The 27,485-nt window shown below is 44.2% G+C and overlaps 2 protein-coding genes across 4 annotated transcripts in view; both read left to right on the top strand.

Moving 5' to 3' along the window:
* The window catches only part of LOC125447490 (zinc finger protein Gfi-1-like), a 34,435-nt gene extending 27,704 nt beyond the window's left edge, over positions 1-6,731 (top strand). For both annotated transcript variants that reach the window (XM_048521916.1, XM_048521915.1), the window contains 3 exons: positions 1,302-1,445; positions 4,155-4,320; positions 6,180-6,731. In XM_048521916.1, coding sequence (XP_048377873.1) covers positions 1,302-1,445; positions 4,155-4,320; positions 6,180-6,370 — 501 coding nt within the window. In that variant the 3' untranslated portion in view covers positions 6,371-6,731. The remainder of the gene's footprint in view (positions 1-1,301; positions 1,446-4,154; positions 4,321-6,179) is intronic.
* A 2,000-nt stretch (positions 6,732-8,731) lies between these two features.
* Positions 8,732-27,485, top strand: part of LOC125447519 (volume-regulated anion channel subunit LRRC8C-like) — a 32,546-nt gene continuing 13,792 nt past the window's right edge. The window contains exons 1-2 of one of the 2 annotated variants that reach the window (XM_048521964.2): positions 8,732-8,865; positions 23,098-23,240. In XM_048521964.2, coding sequence (XP_048377921.1) covers positions 23,103-23,240 — 138 coding nt within the window. In that variant the 5' untranslated portion in view covers positions 8,732-8,865; positions 23,098-23,102. Of the gene's footprint in view, positions 8,866-20,675; positions 20,748-23,097; positions 23,241-27,485 lie in introns of those variants that run through there. The other variant, XM_048521965.2, reaches the window with a different exon arrangement.

Here is a 27,485-nt window from a genome sequence, read left to right as displayed (position 1 = left end):
CAAATGTCTTTTAAATGCTGCAACTGTACCTGCATTTGGCAAATTCCTCTGGCAGTTCATTCCACATAAGAACCACCCTCTGTCTGAAAAAGGTGCCCCTCAGGAACTTTTTATATCTTTCTCCTTTAACCTTAAAAATATATCCCCTAGTTTTGAACTGTCTCCTTCCTAAGGAAAAGACCTTTGCTATTTACCTTGTCTATGCACCTCATCATTTCATAAACCTCTCACCACTCAACTTCCTACACGCCAGTGGAAAAGTAACCCAACCTATCCAAAGCCTCAATTCCCACCAACATCACGATAATTTTTTTTTTCTGAACCTTGCCCATCTCAATAACATCTAAACTATAGCAAGGCAATCAGAACTGCACACATTAGTGGCTTCACTGATGCCCTATACAACCTCAAAATGATATCCCAGCTCCAATACTCAGTTAAACTCAGTTGTTTCGGACCTAAGTTTCTCACTCTCGAACTGAATATTGAATTCAATCATTTTATGATCACTACTTCCTAGGGGATCTTTTACGCTAATGCCATTTATTCAACCTGCCTCATTACCAGGTCCAGGATAGCCTGCTCCCAGGATGACTCCATGACATATCGCTCCAGGAAACTATCCCTAATACACACAATGAACTAGTTGTTGTTGCTCCCTTTCCAATTTGATTCACCCAATCGACATGAATATTAAAGTCATTCATAGTTATTACTATATTTTGTTCTGTCCTCCCAATATTTGTTCAATTATAGCTTCTCCTACACAGTGGCTACTGTTTGGGGCTGTGCAAATTACTCCTACCAATGTCTTCCTTCCTTTGCTTTTCTTAACCTGCGCCCAAATGCACTCTACATCATCCAAGCTGAGATCATCTCTCACAATGACCTCATTTCATCTCTTATGAGCAATGCTCCACCAGCACATTTTCCACCCGCCCTTTCTTTCCAAAAGGTCATACATTCATGAATGTCAAGTCCCCACTTTTGATCTCCTTGTAATAACATTTACATAATGGCTATGAGATCATATTCATTTGCTTCAATTTGTAGCATCAGTTTGTCTATTTCTGCAGAGGTACACACCACTATGATAGAGGATCAATATTGAAGAGAATGTTTGTTTGTGGATGTAGCAGAATAAAGTGAGTTGCTTTGTCAAACTGGAATAGTTGGCTAATTGTTTTTGACTGGTGCAGACTCAGTGTGCTGAAGGGCCTTTTTCTGTGCTGTAGACATCTATCATTCTGCAGTCTGGAATCACTGAAAGCCACTCTTATATCCGTTGTATTTGTTTGTAGGTGTTTTCAACTTCTCATGGGCTAGAGGTGCATGTACGAAGGTCACACAGTGGTAGCCAGCTCTTCGTCTGTGAGGGCTGTGGTAAAGCCTTTGGGCATGCTGTTAGTCTGGAACAACATCAGGCCACACACTCCCAGGTCAAGGTGAGAGCTGCATCTCTGTACACACATGCCTGTTCACACTCATGTTTTTTCACACACACACACACACACACACACACACACACACACACACACACACACACACACACACACACACACACACCAACTTTAGTTAATGGCCTCTACAACAACGGATATGGGCCAAATGCTGGTAAATGGGACTAGATGAGATGTGGATATCTGGTCAGCATGGACCAGTTTGACTGAAGGGTCTGTTTCCATGCTATATGACTCTATATGCTGTTGTGGAGAGGAGGTCAAACCCCTCTGATATTAAAAACTGAAATACCCAGAAAGCCTTGCCTCACCTCATAATTTGCTAAAGGAAATGAGAAAAAAATGATATAACCTGCCTTATACCTCCCAATCTATTGTAAAGGAGATGTTAAATGAAACAAAATCCTTTCACTCACTCTACAAGCAACAAATAACATTTATTTATCTAACTCTAGCAGTGAACAAACTAATAGAACTACTAACAAACCAAAAATTCCCCCTTAACAACTAACTATTCCTTAATAAAACAAAATTCTAATGGTATGCCGTTCCAATAAGTACAAGTTCCACTTATATAAACAAAAATAGTAAAAAAAATTAAAACTTAAGACTCTCAAAAGTACAATCAGGATGTGACTTCTGGAATGTTCCGTGACCACTCCATTGATCCTCAACCAGGAATGCCTTTCTCCATCAAAAACGCCTCTGATTTGTTGAATTCTAATGTCAGGAATATTGGCTAAGAGTGCCGTGGTACTTTTTAGGTGGTACTTTATCAGAGAGCTTAAAGATTTTTGTGAAACCTAGAGTTTTACTCTTCCGATGGCAGTTTCCTCTCACTCTGATTTTCAATAGACAATAGACAATAGGTGCTGGAGTAGGCCATTCAGCCCTTCGAGTCAGCACCACCATTCATTATGATCATGGCTGATCATCCACAATCAGTATCCTGTTCCTGTCTTATCCCCATAACCCTTAATTCCACTATCTTTAAGAGTTCTATCTATCTCCTTCTTGCAAGTATCCAGAGAGTTGGTCTCCACTGTCTTCTGGGGCAGAGCATTCCATATATCCAGCACTCTGTGGGTGAAGAAGTTTTTCCTCAACTCTGTTCTAAATGGCCTACCCCTTATTTTTAAACTGTGTCGTCTGGTTCTGGACTCACCCATCAACAGAAACATACTTCCTTCTTCTTATATACCCTTGATGACCTGTGAATTTTATTATAATCGGATCGGTCCTAGGTTGTCAATACCAACAGATTTAAAATCAATTGGTTTTCAGTCTCTAGGTGCCTGGTTTAAATTAATTGGCTGATATTCAAGCTGGTTGCCTTAAAATCAAAATAGCCTGGGTTTCCAGCCGCTTTCAATGAATGCAAATGTTTCTATTTCAGAACTGTCTGCATATCTGTAGCTGCTTGCAGACATTTTTGTCTAAATCTCCAAGCTTAGAAAAACACATCACCTCTAAATGGGACTACACACTCTTTACCCCCTATTATTTTTACAAACAAATTATAACTTCTTGTCTTCCAATTCAAAGTATTCTGCGCAACATTGCAACAATCCACACACATACACATTCACAAACAATCACACACATAAACTCAAACACACTCATTTTCAGACACACTTTCACTTTCAGAGATCTATACACAAACAAATTTTGCTCACATACAGACATGCATAAAAATACACACAATATCCACATGTGCAGTGTTCAGCACGTCATGTCACAGATAAGTGGTACAAAATACTATACTCATATATAGTATATTTATTGTGCTCTGAACCACTAAATTTTCTCATTAAATATCAAAGGATTTCTGAAAGAAAGCCTGGTGTATACTGAAAATTTAATGTCAGATTTTTCTATTAAAGTTATAATTCTGAGGATGAGATCTCTATGTGTCATAACTCCCCAAACCAGTAGGTGGTGATATTACTGCAGGGTACAGTACCTCATGAGGATGTCTGTGGAGAATAGGAAATTCATCACTGCTACAGAAACATGAGTTGACAGAATGAAAAAGAGCTGAAACATTAGTTACTATTCTTACATAAACCATTCTGGAACTGTGTTCACATTCAGGTTTTCTTCCAATTCCAGAGTGGGGAAGGGATTACTTTGGGAATTGATACAGTGCTATGTGGCTAGAGTGGCACAATGGGATTAGTTTGGGGATTGGAACAGGGCAATAGGGAGCGAGGGGACAGTGGAATTAGTTTGTGGGTTGATGTGGAGCTATTGGAAGAGTGAAGGGCGACAGGATGAGTTTTTGGAATTAATGCAGGGCTATGTGAGAGAACTGGAAGTGGGACTAGCTTGGCAACTGATGCAGGACCAAGTGGAGAGAGTTTAATACAGGGATTAGTTGGGGATTGAGACAGGGTATGGGGATAGAAAAGGTAGTGGAATTAGTTTGGGATTGTTTTACAGCTGTGGAGAGACTTTGATTAGTTTGGGATTGAGAGAGTTATGGGAAGAGAACAGGCAGTGGGATTATTACATTTATGATGTCCTCATAGTTGACCAGCAGTTGGTACTCATAGTAAAGCCTCACAAGCTATCATTAGTTAATGGGGACTGTGTTACTAGAAGACCTGGGAAATGATATTGCAGATATCAAACCAATGGGAGAGTTATTAAAATGTCAAACAACTTCATCTGTCTACATTTCCCTTTCTGTAGGAGAAGAGTTTCAACTGCAAGATTTGTGGGAAAAATTTCAAACGCTCTTCGACGTTGTCCACCCACCTGCTGATTCACTCAGACACTCGGCCTTATCCCTGTCAATACTGCGGCAAGTCTTTCCATCAGAAATCAGATATGAAGAAACATACTTTCATCCACACAGGTACTAGATCACTCTGGATCACTCCTGACACACTCTCCCACTGGTACTGGATCATACCTAGCACACTGTCCCACAGATACCAGATCACTGCAAGCACACACTTTCCCACAGGTACTAGATCACTGCTAGCACACATTCCCACAGGTACTAGATCACTGCTAGCACACACTCCCACAGGTGCTGGATCACTGCTAGCACACACTCCCCCACAGGTACTGGATCACTGCGAACACACACTCCCATAGGTACTGGATCACTGCTAGCATACACTCCCGCAGGTACTGGATCACTGCTAGCACACACTCCCACAGGTGCTGGATCACTGCTAGCACACACTCCCGCAGGTACTAGATCACTGCTAGCACACACTCTCACAGGTACTGGATCACTGCTAGCACACACTCCCACAGGTGCTAGATCACTGCTAGCATACACTCCCGCAGGTACTAGATCACTGCTAGCACACACTCTCACAGGTACTGGATCACTGCTAGCACACACTCCCACAGGTTCTGGATCACTGCTAGCACACACTCCCACAGGTGCTGGATCACTGCTAGCACACACTCCCACAGATACTAGATCACTGCTAGCACACACTCCCACAGGTGCTGGATCACTGCTAGCACATACTCCCACAGGTGCTGGATCACTGCTAGCACACACTCCCCCACAGGTACTGGATCACTGCAAACACACACTCCCATAGGTACTGGATCACTGCTAGCATACACTCCCGCAGGTACTGGATCACTGCTAGCACACACTCCCACAGGTGCTGGATCACTGCTAGCACACACTCCCACAGGTACTAGATCACTGCTAGCACACACTCTCACAGGTACTGGATCACTGCTAGCACACACTCCCACAGGTGCTAGATCACTGCTAGCATACACTCCCGCAGGTACTAGATCACTGCTAGCACACACTGTCACAGGTACTGGATCACTGCTAGCACACACTCCCGCAGGTACTAGATCACTGCTAGCACACACTCTCACAGGTGCTGGATCACTGCTAGCACACACTCCCACAGATACTAGATCACTGCTAGCACACACTCCCACAGGTGCTGGATCACTGCTAGCACATACTCCCACAGGTGCTGGATCACTGCTAGCACACACTCCCACAGATACTGGATCACTGCTAGCACACACTCCCACAGGTGCTGGATCACTGCTAGCACATACTCCCACAGGTGCTGGATCACTGCTAGCACACACTCTCACAGGTACTGGATCACTGCTAGCACACACTCCCACAGATACTGGATCACTGCTAGCACACACTCCCACAGGTACTAGATCACTGCTAGCACACACTCTCACAGGTACTGGATCACTGCTAGCACACACTCCCACAGGTGCTAGATCACTGCTAGCATACACTCCCGCAGGTACTAGATCACTGCTAGCACACACTGTCACAGGTACTGGATCACTGCTAGCACACACTCCCGCAGGTACTAGATCACTGCTAGCACACACTCTCACAGGTGCTGGATCACTGCTAGCACACACTCCCACAGGTGCTGGATCACTGCTAGCACACACTCCCACAGATACTAGATCACTGCTAGCACACACTCCCACAGGTGCTGGATCACTGCTAGCACACACTCCCACAGGTGCTGGATCACTGCTAGCACATACTCCCACAGGTGCTGGATCACTGCTAGCACACACTCCCACAGATACTGGATCACTGCTAGCACACACTCCCACAGATACTGGATCACTGCTAGCATATTCTCACCGTTATGTACTATTATAACTCTGATTACTCCATGTTGGCAGTTTAGTACAGGTGTAACTTGACGGTGAATATTAATCATCAGCAATGTTGTCTTGCAGGCGAGAAGCCACATAAATGTCAGGTCTGTGGGAAAGCTTTCAGCCAGAGTTCAAATCTCATCACTCACAGCCGGAAACACACTGGCTTCAAGCCTTTCATATGCTCTGCATGTGGGAAAGGATTTCAGCGGAAAGTTGACTTGCGGAGGCATCAGGAGACACATACTGGAGTGGATCCAGCTACTGTTTAGCTCAATGGAAGCTTACAGACAGCCAATGAGGAATACACCGCCACCCTGACTCTATCAATAGACAACATATCGGAACGCCAAATCCTCCAATGAGGGGACAGTGTAGTTGGTCACTGAGATGATGATCCAACTGCAAATCAGAACTGTTACAGCACAGGGGGAGGCCACTCAGCCCATCATGTCTGCACCAGATCTATTCCCCAGGATCAACCTCCTGCCATTTCCCCACATCTCTGCACTGCATTTCTATCCAAGCTGCTCATGCATCATGACCTGAGGAGAAAGATGCTGACATAAATCCAGTCAATCTAACACATCAGTCACAATTAGATTGAATTACCTTGTACACTTCAAAATGAAAGACCAGTCTGTTATTTTCCAAGTATTATTGCTTTTTTGACTTTTTTTCCTCTCTGAGTCATATTTTGACATTTTTGCGAAGTTACTGATTTATTTTGAGAAAGTATTTTGAGTACAACTAAATGTAAAATCCCAAAGCAGCAAGTTCAGAAAGTGACAAGACAACTTTTCAAGATTCAGCCCTTGAAAACAAAGATGAACGTTCCTCTTGTAGGGAAACTGTCCTCAGTGAAACATTTCAGAAGAATCAGATCTTCTTAAGACAGAGTGTCTGAGTCAATTTCAGTTTCAATGTTTGTTTAAAGTATTAGTTAATTACTAAATGACCCAGGCTGAAACTGGATGCAGAGTGCAGGCAGTAATGAAGGGCTGCATTCTCACCTTGTCAAAGGGACTTTTTACTCAATTCCGGCTCCTTGGACCTGATCATCACCACTGACCATCACTGTGATCAGACACTGACTGTCACTGTGATCAAACACTAATGATCACTGTGATCACTGACCATCACCACAATCATACAATGACCGTCGCCAGATCAGACACTGACCGTCACCGTGATCAGACATTGACCATCACCATTATCAGACACTGACGGTCACTGTGATCAGACCCTGACCATCTTTATGATCAGACATGACCATCATCATGATCAGACACTGACCGTCACCATGATTAGCCACTGACCATCACCATTATCCAACACTGACCGTCACTGTGATCTGCCACTGATTGCCACCACATGTAAACACTGACATCACTGTGATCAGACACTGACCATCACCGTGATCAGACACTGAACGTCACCGTGATCAGACACTGAACGTCACCGTGATCAGACACTGACCATCACCGTGATCAGACACTGACCATCACCGTGATCAGACACTGAACGTCACCGTGATCAGACACTGACCATCACCGTGATCAGACACTGACCATCACCGTGATCAGACACTGAACGTCACCGTGATCAGACACTGACCATCACCGTGATCAGACACTGAACGTCACCGTGATCAGACACTGACCATCACCTTGATGCTTTTTCTGTGGTGTTGCCTCCACACTGAGACCGTTAGAAACGATCCCAGACATCACCGTCACTGAAGCCGAGCCTCAGCACGTAAGAGCACCACCAAGTGTACACACTTGGTATAACACACACTTGATCTCAGCCAAAAGACCACATGCAGACACTGACGTCACTGTGAGCTGACACTGACCATCATTCAGAGACAGGCCACCACCATGATCAGATGGTGACTGTCACTGTGCTCAAACACTGACCATACTATGACCAAACCATGACCACCACTGACCAAATACCCTTCATCTTGACGGGTGGAGTTTGTCATGATGTCAGTTTAACCTCTCATGAGCTAACTGTCTCATACAACAGCATGCACTCTCAGTTTTACTGACAAGTTCTTGTAAGGAACCTTAACAAATGGCTTCCGGAAGACCACAGAGATAACATCTGTCACAATGCCCCCATCCATTTGTCACAGAACTCCTCAAAGAAAGTGAATCAGATTACATGTGATCCAATCTTCCCAAATCCACGTGGACTCCCTCTCATCAGTTCAGACCTCTCCTAGGCTTAATCACTTTGGTCACTAACAATAGATTCCAGTCACTTTCCACCTTTGTTGTAGTGCAGGATATGAAACATCCCATTTTCACACAACCATTAAATTTTATTGACTTTATATTAACTGAAGGATAAAAATTGGCTGGGACACTGATAATATATCATATATTCTCCTGAGAGTGTCATGGATCATTCATGCCGATCTAGGAGGGCACTTGGAACTCGGTGTAATATCAAGTATGATGTAGAGCTGAGACAATCTCTGCTTCGTCATGTTGATTGACTAGTGGGTGGGATTTCCTCAAACTGGGCCCCACACACCCTACGGGCCAGAACAATGCTCTTTCTGGTATAGGCAAAACTCTCCCACAACAGACCAACAGCTGTCTATTTCAGGAGAAGTTTGACGTAGTGTGGTGAGGAATTGAAGCTGCAAACTGTCTGAGTAAAGCACTGACTGAGGAGTTCCCTGCACCGTCTATTGATTGACTCCTTGTAAAAGACAAGTTTAGATCAGTTCAGCAATGTGTGGTTACTGACGGTAAGCAGGAGTTGGTCTGACTAAAATGCTGCTGTTTGTTTCTTTGGCATTTGTTTCTGGTTCCATTTTTCTTTTCTTTCTTTCTCTGCCCCCTCTCCTCTCTCTTACTTCCCCTCCCTTTCTCTTTCTCACCTTTTCTTTCTCTACCTTCCCCCTTTCATTCCCTCTCCTTCACTTCCTTTTCTTTTTCTCTACCTTTCGTCTTTCAGTCTCTTGCTCTTTCCCTCTCCCTCTCTTTCTTCCTGTCTTCTTCTAGTTCCTTCTCTCTATCTCATTTCTCACTATCTCTCTTCCTTTTCTTTGTCTTACTGTTTCCTGATCTTTCTCTACATTTTATCTTTCTTCTCCCTCTCTTTCCCTCACTTTTTCCTTCCCTCATTTCTCCATTTCTTTCTCTGTTCCCTCTCTTTTCTTTCCTCTCAATCCTTCTCCTTTCTGTTATTCTCTCCTGATCTTCCTCTCTCTACATTTCATCTTTCTCTCTTTCCCTTGTTTTCTCTTCCATCTCTTTATTCCTCTTTATTTCATTACACTGTTTCTTTCTGTTTCTCTTTATTTCCATTTCTCTCTCTATTCTTTTCCTTTCTTTCCCCTTTGCTCCCCTTGCCCTGAAGCCTGAGCAGACTCATACCTGGTTTTGACTGTTCTTCGTTCAGCTATCCTCTAACCTCCTGTTTGAGATAATGCCATATATTCGGGGCAAAGTGAGTTTGAAGATGGGTGGTGGATGAGCATGTAGTCGAGTGTGCAATGTTGGGGTGGGTTGTGGTGGGAGGGTGAGGGAGCAGAGTGGAAGTGTATGTGCAGGGAAGGATGGGGTCTGCAATGATAGGGTAGAGTGGGCAAGTCAAAGGCAACTGACAGAAAAAGACTGAAGGCGACCAGATACAACTAAAGCTTTTGTGTCTAGAACTCTTCACAACAACATTGGGTTAAATGCTGGCTTCACTTATGGAGAAGGTGTGTCAGATGATTCAATTGTTATAATTATTTTGAATGTTGGGTGGGTTCCAAACTGCGCAATTCTAATCAAAATCTTGATGTAATTCACTCAAATAGCTTTCATGATGAACAGTAGCTATCAGGCTAGATTCCTCCGCACTACACTCCCTCTCCCTCTCTCATTTCCTGTGCTATGTTCCCCACTCTTGGTTTTAAATAGTTTTATTTAAATTCAAGCTTCAAACATTCTCATCAGTCGAAATGACTTCCTCTGCGGCAGAAGGGCGACTGGACAGGCTTCCCAGCTTCAAACTGGCTCTCGGCCTATCATGACTCAACTTCCGGGGAACTGCATGCTCTCCTACTCAGCAAAAATGACCCAGAATGTTAGAATTCAAATGAGGGCATTAAATCCATTTGGAAGAGCAACATGGTCAAGGTCCACTTCTGCGTTTAATGCCTGGCACGGTGATAAATGGTTAGTTAGCACTTCTGCCTCACAGCGCCAGGGGCCTGTGTTCAATTCCACTCTCAGGTGACTGCCTGTGTGGAGTTTGTACGTTCTCCCCAAGTCTGCATATGTTTTCCCTGGGTGCTCCAGTTTCCTCCCACAGTCCAGAGATGTGTTGGTTCGGTGAATTGGCCATGTTAAATTGCCCAATGTGTCCGGGGATGTGCAGACTGGGTGGCTTAGCTATGGTAATCATGGGGTTACAGGATAGAGTGGAATGCTCTGCAGAGGGTTGGCGCAGACTTGATGGGCTGAAAACCCTCTACCTGCACTATAGGGATTCTATATCATGGAAATAATAATGGTCTACTAGTCAATCGCTTGTCATAGACTGATTAACTCTGTAGGTTAATTTTAGTTTAAACAGTAAACACGTTATAAGTCATGAAGCAGACATTAGGATAACCAGTGATAATGGGAACTGCAGATGCTGGAGAATCCAAGATAACAAAGTGTGAAGCTGGATGAACACAGCAGGCCAAGCAGCATCTCAGGAGCACAAAAGCTGACATTTCGGGCCTAGACCCTTCAGCAGAGAGGGAGATGGGGAGAGGGTTCTGAAATAAATAGGGAGAGAGGGGGAGGCGGACCAATGATGGAGAGAAAAGAAGATAGGTGGAGAGGAGAGTATAGGTGGGGGGGTAGGGAGGGGATAGGTCAGTCCAGGGAAGATGGACAGGTCAAGGAGGTGGGATGAGGTTAGTAGGTAGGAAATGGAGGTGCGGCTTGAGGTGGGAGGAAGGGATGGGTGAGAGGAAGAACAGGTTAGGGAGGAGGAGACAGGCTGGGCTGGTTTTGGGATGCAGTGGGGGGAGGGGACGAGCTGGGCGACTCCTCCCACTTCCTACAGACAAAGGGGGTGGCCATGGGTACCCGCATGGGTCCAAGCTATGCCTGCCTCTTTGTAGGTTACGTGGAACAGTCCCTCTTCTGTACCTACAGAGGCCCCAAACCCCACCTCTTCCTCTGTTACATTGATGACTGTATCGGCGCCGCCTCTTGCTCCCCAGAGGAGCTCGAACAGTTCATCCACTTCACCAACACCTTCCACCCCAACCTCAAGTTCACCTGGGCCATCTCCAGCACATCCCTCACCTTCCTGGACCTCTCAGTCTCCATCTCAGGTAACCAGCTAGAAACTGACGTCCATTTCAAGCCCACCGACTCCCACAGCTATCTAGAATACACCTCTTCCCACCCACCTTCCTGCAAAAATTCCATCCCCTATTCCCAATTCCTCCGCCTCCGCCGCATCTGCTCTCAGGAAGAGGCATTCCACTCCCGCACCTCTCAGATGTCCAAGTTCTTCAAGGACCGCAACTTTCCCCCCGCAGTGGTCGAGAACGTCCTTGACCGTGTCTCCCGCATTTCCTGCAACACATCCCTCACACCCCGCTCCCACCACAACCGCCCAAAGAGGATCCCCCTCGTTCTCAGACACCACCCCACCAACCTCCGGATACAGCGCATCATCCTCCGACACGATCTACAATCTGACACCACCACCCAAGATATTTTTCCATCCCCAACCTTGTCTGCTTTCCGGAGAGACCACTCTCTCCGTGACTCCCTTGTCCACTCCACACCCTCCTCCAACCCCACCACACCCGGCACCTTCCCCTGCAACCGCAGGAAGTGCTACACTTGCCCCCATACCTCCTCCCTCACCCCCATCCCAGGCCCCAAGATGACTTTCCATATTAAGCAGATGTTCACCTACACATCTGCCAATGTGATATACTGTATCCATTGTACCCGGTGTGACTTCCTCTACATTGGGGAAACCAAGCAGAGGCTTGGGGACCGTTTTGCAGAACACCTCTGCTCGGTTCGCAATAAACAACTGCACCTCCCAGTCGCGAACCATTTTAACTTTCCCTCCCATTCCTCAGACGACATGTCCGTCATGGGCCTCCTGCAGTGCCACAATGATGCCACCCAAAGGTTGCAGGAACAGCAACTCATATTCCGCTTGGGAACCCTGCAGCCCAATGGTATCAATGTGGACTTCACAAGCTTCAAAATCTCCCCTTCCCCCACTGCATCCCTAAACCAGCCCAGTTCATCCCCTCCCCCTACTGCATCCCAAAACCAGCCCAGCCTGTCTCTGCCTCCCTAACCTGTTTTTCCTCTCACCCAACCCTTTCTCCCACCTCAACCTGCACCTCCATTTCCTACCTACTAACCTCATCCCACCTCCTTGACCTGTCTGTCTTCCCTGGACTGACCTATCCCCTCCCTACCTCCCCACCCATACTGTCCTCTCCACCTATCTTCTTTTCTCTCCATCTTCGGTCCGCCTCCCCCTCTCTCCCTATTTATTCCAGAACCCTCTCCCCATCCCCCTCTCTGATGAAAGGTCTAGGCCTGAAACGGCAGCTTTTGTGCTCCTGAAATGCTGCTTGGCCTGCTGTGCTCATCCAGCCTCACACTTTGTTATTAGGATAACCAACTGATTTCTGCGTGTGTGCACAGCTCACAAACTTACAGCAGACTAACCATCAGGTAGAGTTCCCACATTGTATACACACAGCATACACATCTCTTAAAGGCAAGGTACACATACAGAACCCCACTCATTCCCTGTGTCCCTGCAACGTTTTCAAATTCCCTTTGGAATCTGCATCCATGGAATCGGACTGCATGCTCCAAATCTAATCCATTTGCTGTGTAAATGTTCTTTTCTCATCTCTCCCCTGATTGATTGACCAACCACCTTAAATTGGAACTTCTTTATCGTCAATGTTTTGCATTTGAAACAGTAGTTAGAATGTTCAAGGCAAGGCTTTTGAATCACAGAATCCCTACAGTGTGGAAAGAGGTCATCTCCCCTAACAGGTCTATACCAACCGTCCAAACAGTGTCCCATTCATACCAGCCCCTACCCTATTACTGTAACCCCATATATACTGTGGCTAATCCACCTAACCTGCACATCCCTGGAAATTTCACAATTTAGCATGGCCAAGCTTTAGCTTTGTTACAAGACATTAATTAAAATAGCAAAAGTTGAGGCCCCAGCATTGTTTCCTGTGGTGCGCCACTCATTACGTCTGGTCAACCATAAAGTGACCCAGTTGACCCGATTAGCTGCATACTCTCCCTTTAGCTGTTGGTCATTCATGTTCACTCACAGGATGTGAGCGTTGCTGGCCAGGCCAGCATTCATAGTCGTCCCCTAACTGTCCTTTTAGAAGGAGTCAATGAACAACCTTCTTGAACCACTGCAATCCATTTTCTGTGGGGATACCCAAGTGTTGTGTGTGACAGGTTAAAAGTAGAGATTCTAGAAATGGATGACTTAAACCCACATTCCTTGATCCTTACCTACGGTTGCTGACTTAAGTGTGGAAATGGGCATGATGACATAAAGTCATAGAGATCTTCAGCAAAGAAAAGGATCCTTCAGTGCATTACGTTCATACTGGTCAAAATCAACCACGAAACTATTCTAATCCTATTTTCCAGCACTTGGCCCATAGCTTTGTATGCATTGACATTGCAAGCGCACATCCAAATACTTCTTAAATGTTATGAGGGTATCTGCCTCTAACACTCAGGCAGTGAGTTACAGATTCTTACTACCCTCTGATGAAAATGTTTCGCTTCTGACCCTTATTTTATATCTATGCCCCCAGATCTTAGAGATCTTCATCAAGGGGAAGGGTTTCTTCCTGTGAAACCTATCTATGACCCTCATAATTTTATGCATCTCAATCCCCATCAATTCTGGGGAAGAGTCACTGAATCTGAAATGTTAACTCCAGTTTCTCTCCACAGATGCTGCCAGACCTGCTGAGCTATTCCAGCAACTTCTGCTTTTGCCCCTCTCAATCTCTAAGGAAAACAATCCCAGTCTGTTCAATCTCTCTTCAAAGCTGAAACTCTGCAGCAGCAGGCAACATCCTGCTAATCTCCTCTGCACCCTCTCCAGTGTTTTCACATCCCTTTGATAATGCGGATTCGAGAACAGGACACAAAACTTTACCAGTGGTCTAATCAACATTTTACACAGTTCCAGCATAACCTTCCTGCTCTTAAACTCTACACCTCAAATAATAAAGGCAGTATACCATATGTTTTCTTACACCACTTTATCCACCTGTCCTGATACCTTATCAGGGAGTGGCACGGTGGCTCAGTAGCTAGCATTGCTGCCTCGACAGCAGGGACCTGGGTTTGATTCCACCCTCAAGCAACTGTCTGGGTGGAGTTTGCATGTTCTCCCTGTGTCTGCATGGGTTTCCTCCGGTTTCCTGCCACAATCCAATGATGTGCAGGTTAGGTGGATTGACCATGCTAAATTGCCCATAGTGTCCAAGAATGTGTAGGTTATATGGATTAGCCATGGGAAATGCAGTGTTACAAGGATAAGAGATTGGCCATGCTAAATTGCCCATAGTGCAAACTAAGTGGATTTGCCATGGGAAATGCAGGGTTATCAGGGTGGGATAGGGGTGGGTTTGAGTGGGTTGTTTTTTGGAGGGTTGGTGTAGACCTGATGGGCCTGCTTCCACCCTGTAGGGATTCTATTGATTCTCAACCATCACTCTCTGGATGAGTGACTAATTCAATGTGACAAAGCTGAAGGAGATTTTGATTATACACTGAGGGTCATGTGGTCAAAAAGGACAGAGATTTTGATCTGTCCTTTTTGACCACATGACCCTCTGTGTATAATGATGAGGATAACCAGCAACAAGCTTCACAATTTCTGTTGCAATGGAATGAGCTATCTTACCCAGCAATTTCCAGGGAAAAGTGGAGATTTAGAGATAAATCATCAGATTTCGTTATTGATTGATCATGTCGAGAAGCTGTGAGTCACAGTAAAAGTGAAAATAGATTCTCAATGATCGTAAACAACGTAATCTCTGTACTGGAAGGGAACAGAATATTTATACAATAGATGCTCACATGTAGCAGGAAATAGCTGGACCTCCTGTGTAAACATGTGGCGCCTGTTCTTCAAGAATTCAATAATGATTTGAAGGGTGGGGATGGGCTGGTGGAGGAAATTGTTTTGCTTATTTGAAGGCAGTAATATAACTGCGTGTCAGAGGAACAGAATCGAGTTCACACTCTTCAATGTTCTCCAATAGCACAATGCCCAGTGTTATGCTGTGACAGCCTGTCCCCACCAATCCTGTACCCCAGTATTATACAGCGACAGACCTATCCCCACCAGTACTGTACCCAATTGTTATACAGCAGCAGACCTATCCCTATCAGTATATCCCCTGCAGTACTATACCTAGTTTAATACAGTGACAAACAAGTCCACACCAGTACTGTAGCCCAGTGTTATACAGTGACAGACCTAACCCAACCATTACTGTACCTACATTACGCAGTGACAAAGCTGTCCCCACCAGTACTGTACTCCAGTGTTATACAGTGACAGACCTAACCCCGAGTGTTATACAATAACAAAACTGTCCATACAAGTAGTGTACCCCAGTGTTGTACAGTGACAGAGATTTCCATGCCAGCACTCTACCCAAAAATCTATCCCCACCAGTGCATTGCTAAGTGATTGCACATAAGACAATAAGAATGAGGAACATGAGTAGGTATGTAGCCCCTCGAGCTTGTTCTACCATTCAGTAGGATCACGGCTGATCCGACACTTTTCATGTCCACTTTTCTCCCTGTTCTCCATAACCCTTGGTTCCCTATCAGATCAAGAATCTATATCAACCTTAAATATTTAAGACTCTGCCCCCATAGCTTCCATGGCAAGGAGTTCTAAGGAACATGTTTTAAATGAGATAGAGAAATAGGTAAAAGAGTTGCATTACTACTCAGGGAGAAGGTCACATCTGCACTCAGACATGTCATACTAGAGATCTCATCCACTGAGGCAGTATAGATTCAGCTCAAAAAAAATGGGTGCAATCACTACGATAGAAATATACTACAGGTCCACCACCAACCACCGAGACATTGAGGAACAAAATATGTAGGCAGATTATGGAAAGATGCAATGAAGACAGAATTATCATAGCAGGTGACTTTAACTTCCCAAGTATTCCCCGATTGGGATTCCCTTAGAGTAAGAGGCTTAGACAAGGCAAAATTTGCTAAGTGCATCCAAGAGGATTTCTCAAAGAAGTGTGTGGAAAGGCCAACTGGAGGAGGAGCCATACTTGTACTACCTAATGAGCCTGGCCAGGTGACTGACCATTCAGTGGAAGAGCATTTTGGAAACAGTGATCACAACTCTTTAAGTTTTAAGGTAGCTACAAGGATAAAAGTCAGGACCTTGTGGCAAGGTACTAAATTGGGGGAGGGCAGATTACATCAGTATTAGGCAGAAACTAGAGTGTTAATTGGGAGGAGCAGTTATTAGGCAAGTCCACATTTGACATGTGAGACCTGTTTAAAGACATGCTGATGAGAATTCAGGCCTGGCATGTTCCAGTGAGGAGGAGAAACAAGGATGGCAAGGCCAGGAACCTTTGGAGAATTAGGGAGGTTAGGAACTTAGTTAAAAAGAAACAAGAAGCACATGTAAGGTTTTGGTAGAAGTCTATTAAATTTTGAGATGCATAGATAGGGTTGATGGTCAGAATCATTTTTCCAAAGTTAAAATGTCTAAAACTAGGAGCCATGCATTTAAGGTGAGAGTGGGAAAGTTCAGAGAAGAAGTCAGGGGCAAGTTTTTTTTTACAAAGAGAGTGGTAAGAGTGTGGAACATGCTGCCAGGGTGGTGTTGGAGGCAGACATGATAGGGGCTTTTAAGAGACTTTTAGATAAGCACATGAATATGCAAGGTAGTGAGGGATATGGACCAAGGACTGGCAGAAGGGATTAGCTTAATTTGGTGTCATATTCGACACAACATTGTGGGCCAAAGAGCCTGTCCTCGCTCTGAACAATTCTATGTGCGATGTTCTATGACTTGCAAACCTCTGAGAGAAGAAATTCTTCTTCATCTCAGTCTTAAATTGATGCCCCTTAATTCTGAGACTATGCCCTCTGGTCCTAGACTCTTCCATGAGGGAAAGTATCCTCTCGTTATTCCCGCTTGGGAACCCTGCAGCCCAAGGGTATCAATGTGGACTTCACAAGCTTCCAAATCTCCCCTCCCCTTACTGCATCCCAAAACCAGCCCAGCTTGTCCCCGCCTCCCTAACCTGTCCTTCCTCTCACCTATTCCCTCCTCCCACCTCAAGCCCCACCCCATCTCCTACCTCCTAACCTCATCCTGCCCCTTTGACCTGTCCATCCTCCCTGGACTGACCTATCTCCTCCCTACCTCCCCACCTACACTCACCTTTACTGGCTCCATCCCTGCCTTTTTGACTTGTCTGTCTCCTCTCCATTTATCTTCTCCCTGTCCATCTTCTATCCACCTTCCCGTCTCTCTCCCTATTTAATTTCAGAAACCCCTTCCCCTCCCCCATTTCTGAAGAAGGGTCTAGGCCCGAGACGTCACCCTTGCTGCTCCTCTGGTGCTGCTTGGCCTGCTGTGTTCATCCAGCTCTACACCTTGTTATCTCATTATTTACCCTGTCAAGCCCCTTAAGAATCCTATATGTTTTAAAGAAATCAGTTCTCATTCTTCTAAATTCCAATCTGCAGAGTCCCAACCTGAATTGAATTGAGAGATAATGGGAACTGCAGATGCTGGAGATTCCAAGATAACAAAATGTGAGGCTGGATGAACACAGCAGGCCAAGCAGCATCTCAGGAGCACAAAAGCTTTTGTGCTCCTGAGATGCTGCTTGGCCTGCTGTGTTCATCCAGCCTCACATTTTGTTATCCTGAATTGAATTGAATTAGCTTTATTGTCACAAGTACCTACGTACAATCCTTAGTCATACAATAGAGAAATGAAGAAAACAAAAGTTACATTACATTTATTAACGTACAGCCGTAAGTCAGAAAAACAAGAGGTTGAAAAGACAAACATTAAAGATTCCCTCTAAGGGCTCTTCACAGCAGACCAGCACAGGGGGCCTCCACGTGGTCTGATTGCTGGCTGCTGCCGCGCCCCGCACTGGGCTGCTACCCCTACCTCACACTGGGCCACTGGTTGCTAGCGTCCCTCTTTTGGGCCGCTGGTCAATGGTTTACCCTACTTCAGGCTGCTATATGGGCATTCAGTCCATTGAATCCACATCGCTCCTCCAAAGAGCATCCAACCAGACCCAGCCCTTGACCATTAGACTATTCCCCTAAACATGGCTAATCCACTTAACCTTCAGACACCAGGGGCAATTTAGCATGGCCAATCCATGTAACCTGCACATCTTCGAACTATGTGAAGTAACCAGAGCACCTGCAAACTCATGCAAACTCCTCACAGATGGACATCTGAGGCTGGAATTGAATCCAGGTCCCTGGCACTGGGAGGCAGAAGTGATAACTACTGTGCCTCCATGACACTCCTAACTTTTCTCTATTTAAATAATACTGTTCTCTTGTTCTCCCTTCCAAATGAACAACTTCACATTTTCCCACATTATACTGCACCTGCCAAATTTTAGCTCACTTACTTAAATGTATCAATGTATACATAAATCATTTGTATCCCTCTCATAACCTGCAATTTCATCTATTTCTCCTTCACTTCTCAATATCCTACGCTGCAGTGAAAGAAGTCCCAGCCTATCTAGGCTTTCCTTACATCTTAAACCTTCCATATCCAGCAAAATCCTGGTAAATCTCTTCTGAGCCCACTCCAGTTTGACAATATCCTTCCCGTAACTGGGCAACCAAAACTAGACACAGTATTCCAAAAGAGGCCTCACCAATGTCTTGTACAACCTCAACGTAATGTCCCAACTCCTATACTCAAAGGACCGGGCAATGAAGGCAAGCACGCCAAACACCTTTCTAGCCATCCTGTCTACATGTGTCACAAACTTTAAGGAATTAAGTACCTGCACTCCTAGATCCCTCTGCTCCACAACACTATCCAAGGCTCTACCATTAATTGTGTATGCCCTACCATTGTTTGTTGTACCAAAATGCAATACCTTGCATTTATCCAGATTGAACTCCATTTGCCATTTTCTTAGCCCACTGACCCATTTGATCAAGATCCCTTTGTAATCCTAGAAAGCCTTCTTCACTGTCTACAATGCCACCAATTTTAATGTCATCCTCAAATTTAATAACCATACCTTATATATACCCATCCAAATGGGATAGTGTAAGGGGATGGACTTAGATTAGTTCACAGGTCGGCGCAACATCGAGGGCCGAAGGGCCTGTTCTGCGCTGTAATGTTCTATGTTCTATAAACCATTTATATAAATGACTAACAAAAGAGGATCCGGAATCGAGCCCTGTGGAACACCACTGGTGACAGGCCTCCAGCTTGAAAAGCAACCCTCCACCACCACTCTCTGTCTCCTGCCACTAAGCCAATTATGTATCCAATGGGCAAGCTCACCCTGAATCCCATGTGACCTAACTTAACTAATTCATTTATCACGTGAAACCTTGTCATAGGCTTTACTAACATTCAAATAACCAACATCATCAACCTTTTTGGAACTTACTCAAAAAACCCAATCAAGTTTGTGAGACATGATTTTTCTCATACAAAACCATGCTGACTATCCCTAATCAATTTTTGTCTATCTAAATGTTCATAACTCCTATCTTTTATAATCATCTCCAACAATTTACCCACAACCAAAGTCAGGCTTCATATATGTCTTCCTTACAGGGACATATTTTTTGCTGAGAGCTATGAATTATCCCCTTATATATCTGCTATTGATTACTTATTGTCATTCCCGCTGACCTTTCCGCCTAGATCAGACACAGATCTGACTCCGCAAGTGCTACAGACCAGTTTCATACAAACCCATCCCCACCAGTATTGTACTGGTCATGAGTTCAAAGTGAGAGGAGGAAATTTTAAGGGAGATATGTGTGGAAAGTTCTTTACACAGAGCGTGGTGGGTGCCTGGAACGCGTTGCCAGCGGAGGTGGTACACGCAGACACATTAGCATCTTTTAAGATGTATCTGGACAGGTACATGGATGGGCAGGGAGCAAATGGACACAGACCGTTAGAAAATAGATGACAGGTTAGACAGAGGAACTTGATCGGCGCAGGCTTGGAGGGCCGAAGGGCTGTTCCTGTGCTGTAGGTTTCTTTGTTCTTCTTTGTTAGTGGGTAGTACAGATACCAAGCCTGGTGACCAATTTGAATAAATTCTTGCATTAAAAATTTATTTTGACACCGCGTGTCTTTCAGTGATTCAGTCTGTGGTTGACCCTGCCTTATCTCCCTATCTGTAAGCACCAGCATATTGTAGAGCTATCAGAGTGGGTCAGTTGCTGTCTGAAACACCCCACCCAACTGACAATTGGCCATGTGGGGCTAGGCAAAGGGGTCCAGAGGAGAGGCAGAGACCAGAGTTTGGCAGGTCTGGTTATACGTTGTTGGGATACCTAGTCAAAGGTAAGGCTGTAAGTCAACAAGTGTTATATCTGAGGGTTGAAGAAACCACTACATGTTTATGAGGCACCTTTAATGTGGAGAATATGGAGGGATTTCACAGGGGATGACAAAATCAGGGTGGAGGAAATTGAGAAGAGGGACTGATATTTAAAGAGACTGCATTTCTTTTGCACTTTGCATTAGCTGAGGGCGCTCGTAAAATAATTGTCAGCCATTTGAATACTCTTGAAATTTAGCCACTGTTGCCATAGGCACAGTAAATGAGTGTGCACAGTAAGCTCCCACAAGCAGCATGTGTTAGTGGACATTTAATATGTTTTAAATTAATGCTGAGGGATTAATGTGGGAAACTGAAAAACAACTGGGTTGGTGGGGAGTGGGAGTCTTATAGAGAAATAGTGGCAGGAAGCAGTGGGGGGAAAGATAGGGTGGAAGAGAGTGAGGGGCAGGCAACTGCGCAATAGGCAAATGAAGATGAAAGAAACACATTTAAGGGTTGTAAATAAGACTAGCATTGGACTGATTGAGGATGGGAAGTGAACAAATGGTGAAATAGTTGAGCTGGAGCTGCAGGAGTAAAATAGCAATATGAAATTGGGATGCAGGGAGTGAGGTTTGGTGTTGAGATGCAGGGAGTGTTGAGATGCAGAGGCTTGATGTTGATTTGAGAGTTGAAGAACACTTCAGCCTCAATGTGAGCCTGGCAATAGAGGAACAGTTAGTGGCCTGGTCACAGAGTGTCTGATGAAGGCCTAAGGCACTAAGTTCTGAAGAAGGGTCACTGCTCCTAAAAAGTTAACTCTGATTTCTCTTCATGGATGCTGCCAAACCTGCTGAACTTTTCCATCAGGTTCTGATTTTGTCTGCTTACCAGCATCTGCAGTTCTTTCAGGATTTTGTTTTGCCTGAGGCACTGGTCTTCCTGATGTAGCAAGACAAATGGTCATAAACCCAAATGTTAGAGAAACTAAGCTGAACCTGTCTGTCACCGATTTCTCTATGAAGGACCTCTGTCACTATCTCTTTCTTCTGCACTCTAACTCTCTATCCCCACCCTCCCCTTCACTGTCTCTCAATCTCTCTCTTTTCATTTCGCTCTCTCTTACTCTAACTCATAGTTCCGTCTCTCGCCCCCATTTTTCTCCCAGGCCTCCTCCTCTCTGTCTCTCTCATGGTTTCTTTCTGTTCCTCTCTCTTTCTGTTTGCCTCTCTTGCGCTCTATATCTCTCTCTCCCTATCTTTCTCAAATTATTAGGCCTCCTGTTCCATTGTTGGCTGTACCAGCTACAGGTGCATTAGTTAACACTGTGCATTAAAACAACCCCAGCCCAATAAAAGGCTGTCTGTCCTGGGCACAATGCCGAGCTGGGCATTCTGTTGACAGCTATGGCTCCAGTTAAAAGCTGGGCTCTCGGACAGCTGACCCAGTTGTGAACTCCCAGCACCAGTCTTCTGAGGCACCAAGCCATGAAGGAAGTGGGTAAGTGGTTGTTTAATCAGCAGCAGGGTTTATGTTGACTCTGTCCCCAACATCTTCCACTCACGTAGGATGACCTGTAGCCCAGGAAATTATGATATCCTGTTGGGCATATCAACTCCTTTTAGGGAACCCAGTCCAACCCCATAATACCAAGCACAGGTTCTCATCCCCAAATCCAGGTACCAGGCTGGAGCATTAGGTATCATTTCTGTCCTATGTCTTCATGTTCCAGCAAAGCAAGTTATAGGAACAACACCTCATTTTTCACTTATCCACTTTACAACCTTCATGGCTCAATTGGAATTCAACAGTTTTGGACCATGAACTCCAACATTTTGATTACACCCCTTCCCCACATCACACTGTAACTGCCATGTCTGGTTTTCATGTGTTTGCTTTCAGTAGAATTTATCTATTTTCTACCATTAACACCTACTCTTCAATCTATATCTCTTCTCTACTAACACTCCCTTTTGCACTCCCTTTGTCTTTTGCTGTTGGCATCCTCACGATTTTCTCCACTGCTTTTCCTTCTCTTCTGTCAACAGCATAAAAACCAACATTTTCTAGTCTTCCACTTCAAGTTGGAAGTAAAGTCATACTGGACTCAAAACATTACCTCTGTTTTTCTCCCTCTGCAGATGAAAGACCTACTGAGTTTCTCAAGCACTTCCTGTTTTCATTTCAGATCTTCATCATCTGCAGTATTTTGCTTTCATTTATCCAGGAATCCCTGCCCAACCCCTGTACCAGCTTCACCTCCAAGACCTGATTGTAGGATGAGTGGGTCAATGGCCCCTGTAAAGGATGAGACCAGATCTGATGGGTCGTGAGCATTTGTGTTTGAGTGGAATGTATTTCCCTTTGTAGAGAGGATGATCCCACTGACAGAGTTGAAACAGTTCGCAGACCAGCAACCAGCATTCCGGGTGCTGAAGCCCTGGTGGGATGTATTTACAGAGTATATCTGTGTGGCAATGTTGATGATCGGGGTCTTCGGGTGCACGTTGCAGGTAAGGAACTGACAAAATCACCTCAGCACTGATAGTCTTGCCGACAGGGTTACAAGCAATATACATTCACTGGATCAGAATAGACTCATCAATAAACAAATAGACACAAAAACACAGAATGAATACACACACATATAAACACAGGGTCAATATACACACATAGACAGGATGAATTATACACAGGATTAGTGGACACACACAAGCAATACTCATGCATGCATACATACACAGGATCAGTATACACACATGATTAGTATATACAGTCACAAAGCATATACATAGAAGCATGGCCAAGTGGTATTATTGCTGACTATTAATCTAGAGGCCCGTGCAATGTTCTTGGGATGCGAGCTCAAATCCTGCCATGGTAATTGGTGGAATTGTATTTAATAAATAATGTAATGGTGATACTGAAATGATGGTTGGGAAACCCCATCTGATTGAGGAATGCATTTTAGGGAACCAAACTGCCATCCTAACCTAGGCTGGCCTACATGGGACTCCATACTCACAGCAATGTGGTTGACTCTTAACTACCCTCTGGGAAATTAGGGAGGAACAATACATGCTGGTCTAGACAGGACTGTCCATATCCCATAAATAAGTTTTCAATTTTTTAAAAACACAGGTATTTTCAGGATCAGTATATACACAGGATTAGTGTAGACAGACATAAGATCAACATATACACAGACGCACACTCAAGATCAGTGCGCACACAGGATTAATGAGCATAGATACAAAAAATACACATACACTAACACACACAGAATCAATCATCACACAGGATTGATAAAGGGTCTCCACTCGAAACATCAGCTTTCCTGCTCCTCTGATGCTGCTTGCCTGCTGTGTTCATCCAGCTCTACACCGTGTTATCTCAGATTCTCCAACATCTGCAGTTCCTACTATGTCCTTGTAAATAATACACACACAGGATTGATATACATACTCTGAGAATCAGTTTACACAGGATTAGTACACACACACACACACACACACACACACACACACACACACACACACAACACATTGTCCTTGAACAACCTCACTCACACACAGACAGACAGTTTAAGGATTAATTAAAAGGGAAACAAGACAGAAGTAAGTGGCCAATTCACGTAAGCAGTTTCAACAATACATGGTATTGCAGGCACATTGGATTGTATCTTACTTGATTTTCGAAAACCCTGGTCAGTGAAATAGTTTCTAGTAGGCTCTGAGGAATATTCATTTATTCCTTATAACTGGGGTTCTATTCTCCAAACTTTCACTAAGATGATAACAGAGATAACTAGAGAGCAACAATTCTCTTCTGGCAGGCTTTGCAACTATAGCCTTTCTCTCCAAAAAGAGTTCAAAACTAGTACAAAATTTGTTTTTTTTTTCTATTTATTTTGTTTATTTTCAAACATTCCATTTGTCAGGCTGACTGGCATCAGTTTCCATCTGATAGCCTCTTTTAACACCTGAACATCTGCCATTGGAGCATAATATATCTCTGGACATGAAATGTCCACAGTGTTCTTTGAAAAATAATCAATCTGCAATTTATGGCCCTACCTATGACCCATTTACTTATGACCTTAATTTAATTATTTACTATTACTTATGACCCTACCGATGGCCCTCATCCCTGAAATATTTGGCAGCCTTCCAGCTCCTTTGATGCTGCTTCGCCTGCAGAATTCATCCAGCTCTGCACCTTGTTATCTCTAATCTGGAATTAATATCCAGGCCAGGTCCCATAAACAAATAAAAATCAGTTTGTTTGTTCTTATAAAAAAATGCTGTTGCTCATAGCCCAAATTCACAATTCACAGTTCCAAACAAAAATAAGAAAAACAAAAATAACGAGATCTCAATAATACACACTATATACATACACCGGAACGTACAATCAAACACAATCGACATACAGGCATACGCTGCATTAATACACATAGTCACACAATGTAGGGGAAAATACAAAGGCTGAATTCAGACGAGTTTACCACTTGGTGGGATACTTTCATTCAGTCTACCATCACAGTCCACTGGAGTACTATGCCGGAAATCAAGCTGGTCAGCATGGCTGAGTTGGATTGAAGGAGAGAGATAACAAAGTGTGGAGCTGGATGAACACAGCAGGCCAAGCGGCATCTTAGGAGCACGAAAGCTGACGTTTCGGGCCTAGACCCTTCATCAGAAAAGGCCTGTTATCCTGCTGTATGACTCTATGAGTCATCACAAACCTAAAAATGTTTGATCATCACTGAACTTCCCAACTCTACTGAATTATCAAATTGAGACTGAAAGTATTCATACCACCAGATTTGCATACTTCACCAGAAAAATGCAAACTGTGTTTATCAATGGAGTAAAAAATAGATTTGCATTAGTAACTCTATAAATCTATCACTTTGTAATCCTCCATATTTACATAAACAGACACATATAATCACGGACTGATTATGTTCTTGTTCTTGATCCCTCTTCCAAATGAGAACTGTTCGTCCACATTTATTCTGTGCAGGCCCATCAGGATTTTGAGCACCTCAATCAAATCTCCTCTCAGCCTCTCTTCTCCAAGGAGAACAGTGCCGGTATTTCCAATCTACTTATTCTACCTGTGGCTCTCATCCCTGAAACTATTCTTGTGAATCTTTCCTGCACCCTTTCTAATGTTTACAACCCTTCCAAGTGCAGAGAACTGGAGAAATAATTTCAGCTGAGGCCAAATCAGTTTTTAAACATCCTTGCTTTTGCATTCTAAAATCCTACAATTAAAGCCCAAGATATCACACGAATTATTTAACCACTCTCTCAACTTGTCCTGGCATATATAATGTCATATGCTTCATAGAATCATAGAATCCCCACAGTGTGGAAGCAGGCCCTTGGGCCCACTGAGTTCACAACGAGCCTCTGAAGAGCATCCCATCCAGACCCACCTCTCTGCCCTATCCTGCAACTCCACAATTCCCATGGCTAAACCATCTAGCTGACAAATCCCTGGGGACTATGGGAAATTTAGCATGGCCAATTCACCTAACTTGCTCATCTTTGGATTGTAGGAGGGAATCCACACAGCTATGGGGAGAATGTGCAAACCACACGCAGACAGTCACCCGAGATGGAATTAAACCCGGCTGCTAGGTGCTGTGAGACAGCAGCGCTAACCACCGAGACACCATTACTTAGGGTACACACAGGTCCTTTTAGACTGCATTCCTTTTGGAGTTCTACCTTTTATTTTGTATTGTCTCCCAATGTTCTTCCTCCCAAAACACATCACCTCACACTTCTTCACACTGAAATTCATTGACTCACAGAGTTGTACAACACAGAAGGAGGGCCTTTAGCCCTTGTAACTGCACCAATCACCAAACATCCAGTTATTCCAACCCCATCAAGTTATTGTTTTGCTCACCAAGCTGGTAAGTTTGTTTGCAAGCATGTCGGCATCACGCTGAGTAACATCACCAATGCACTTCTAGTTAAGCATTGTGTTGTGTCCAATTTGCTTTTTACATGTTTTTGTCTGTTGGGCTCACCATTGGGCATACATTTGACCATTAAGACCATTAAGGGAAGTCTGTTGCTGTTCTGCTCCTCTGTAGTGAAGTTTATGCTGGTGAGGATGTTGTTTATGAGTAGATGGGTTTCTTCCAGTTTAGTTTGATACTCACAAATGTGTCATCCACATAGCGGATCCATAGTATTGTTTGGACAGTGGGAAGTGCTGTCCGTTCTAATCTTTGCATTATGGCTTCTGCTATTAATCCTGATATCAGTGATCTGGTCCGTTGATTTGTCCATATATCCTCCTGCTGAAAGTGAAATGACATAAGTAACTAAGGAAATGTTTATGGAGGTAAATAGTGCAGTCACGTTGAAGGAGACCATGATACCTTTCTCATCAGTTCTGGTGTCCTTGATGGGTTGAGGAATTCTTGGGTGGAGTGGATGAGTGGTCTACTAGGTGTTTCAGTGTCCTATGTAGTTCTTTCACTTGTCTGTACGTCAGTGTACCTGGCAGTGAGACAATGAGTCTGAGGGGGACTTGTTTATCTTAGGGAGTCCATAGAAGCAGGGTGTGTTTGATCCCTCTGGTAATCAAATTTACTTCAATTCAATTCAATGAGTCCCACCATCCAAGCAAAACTATGGATCCGCTCCATAGATAACACATTTGTGATTACCAAACGCGCGAAACTAGAAGAAACTCATCTACTCAAAAACAACATCCTCACCAGCATAAAA

Source organism: Stegostoma tigrinum, chromosome 35, assembly GCF_030684315.1.
Source record: "Stegostoma tigrinum isolate sSteTig4 chromosome 35, sSteTig4.hap1, whole genome shotgun sequence".
Classification (NCBI taxonomy): domain Eukaryota; kingdom Metazoa; phylum Chordata; class Chondrichthyes; order Orectolobiformes; family Stegostomatidae; genus Stegostoma; species Stegostoma tigrinum.
This window is presented reverse-complemented; position numbering and strand designations above follow the sequence as displayed.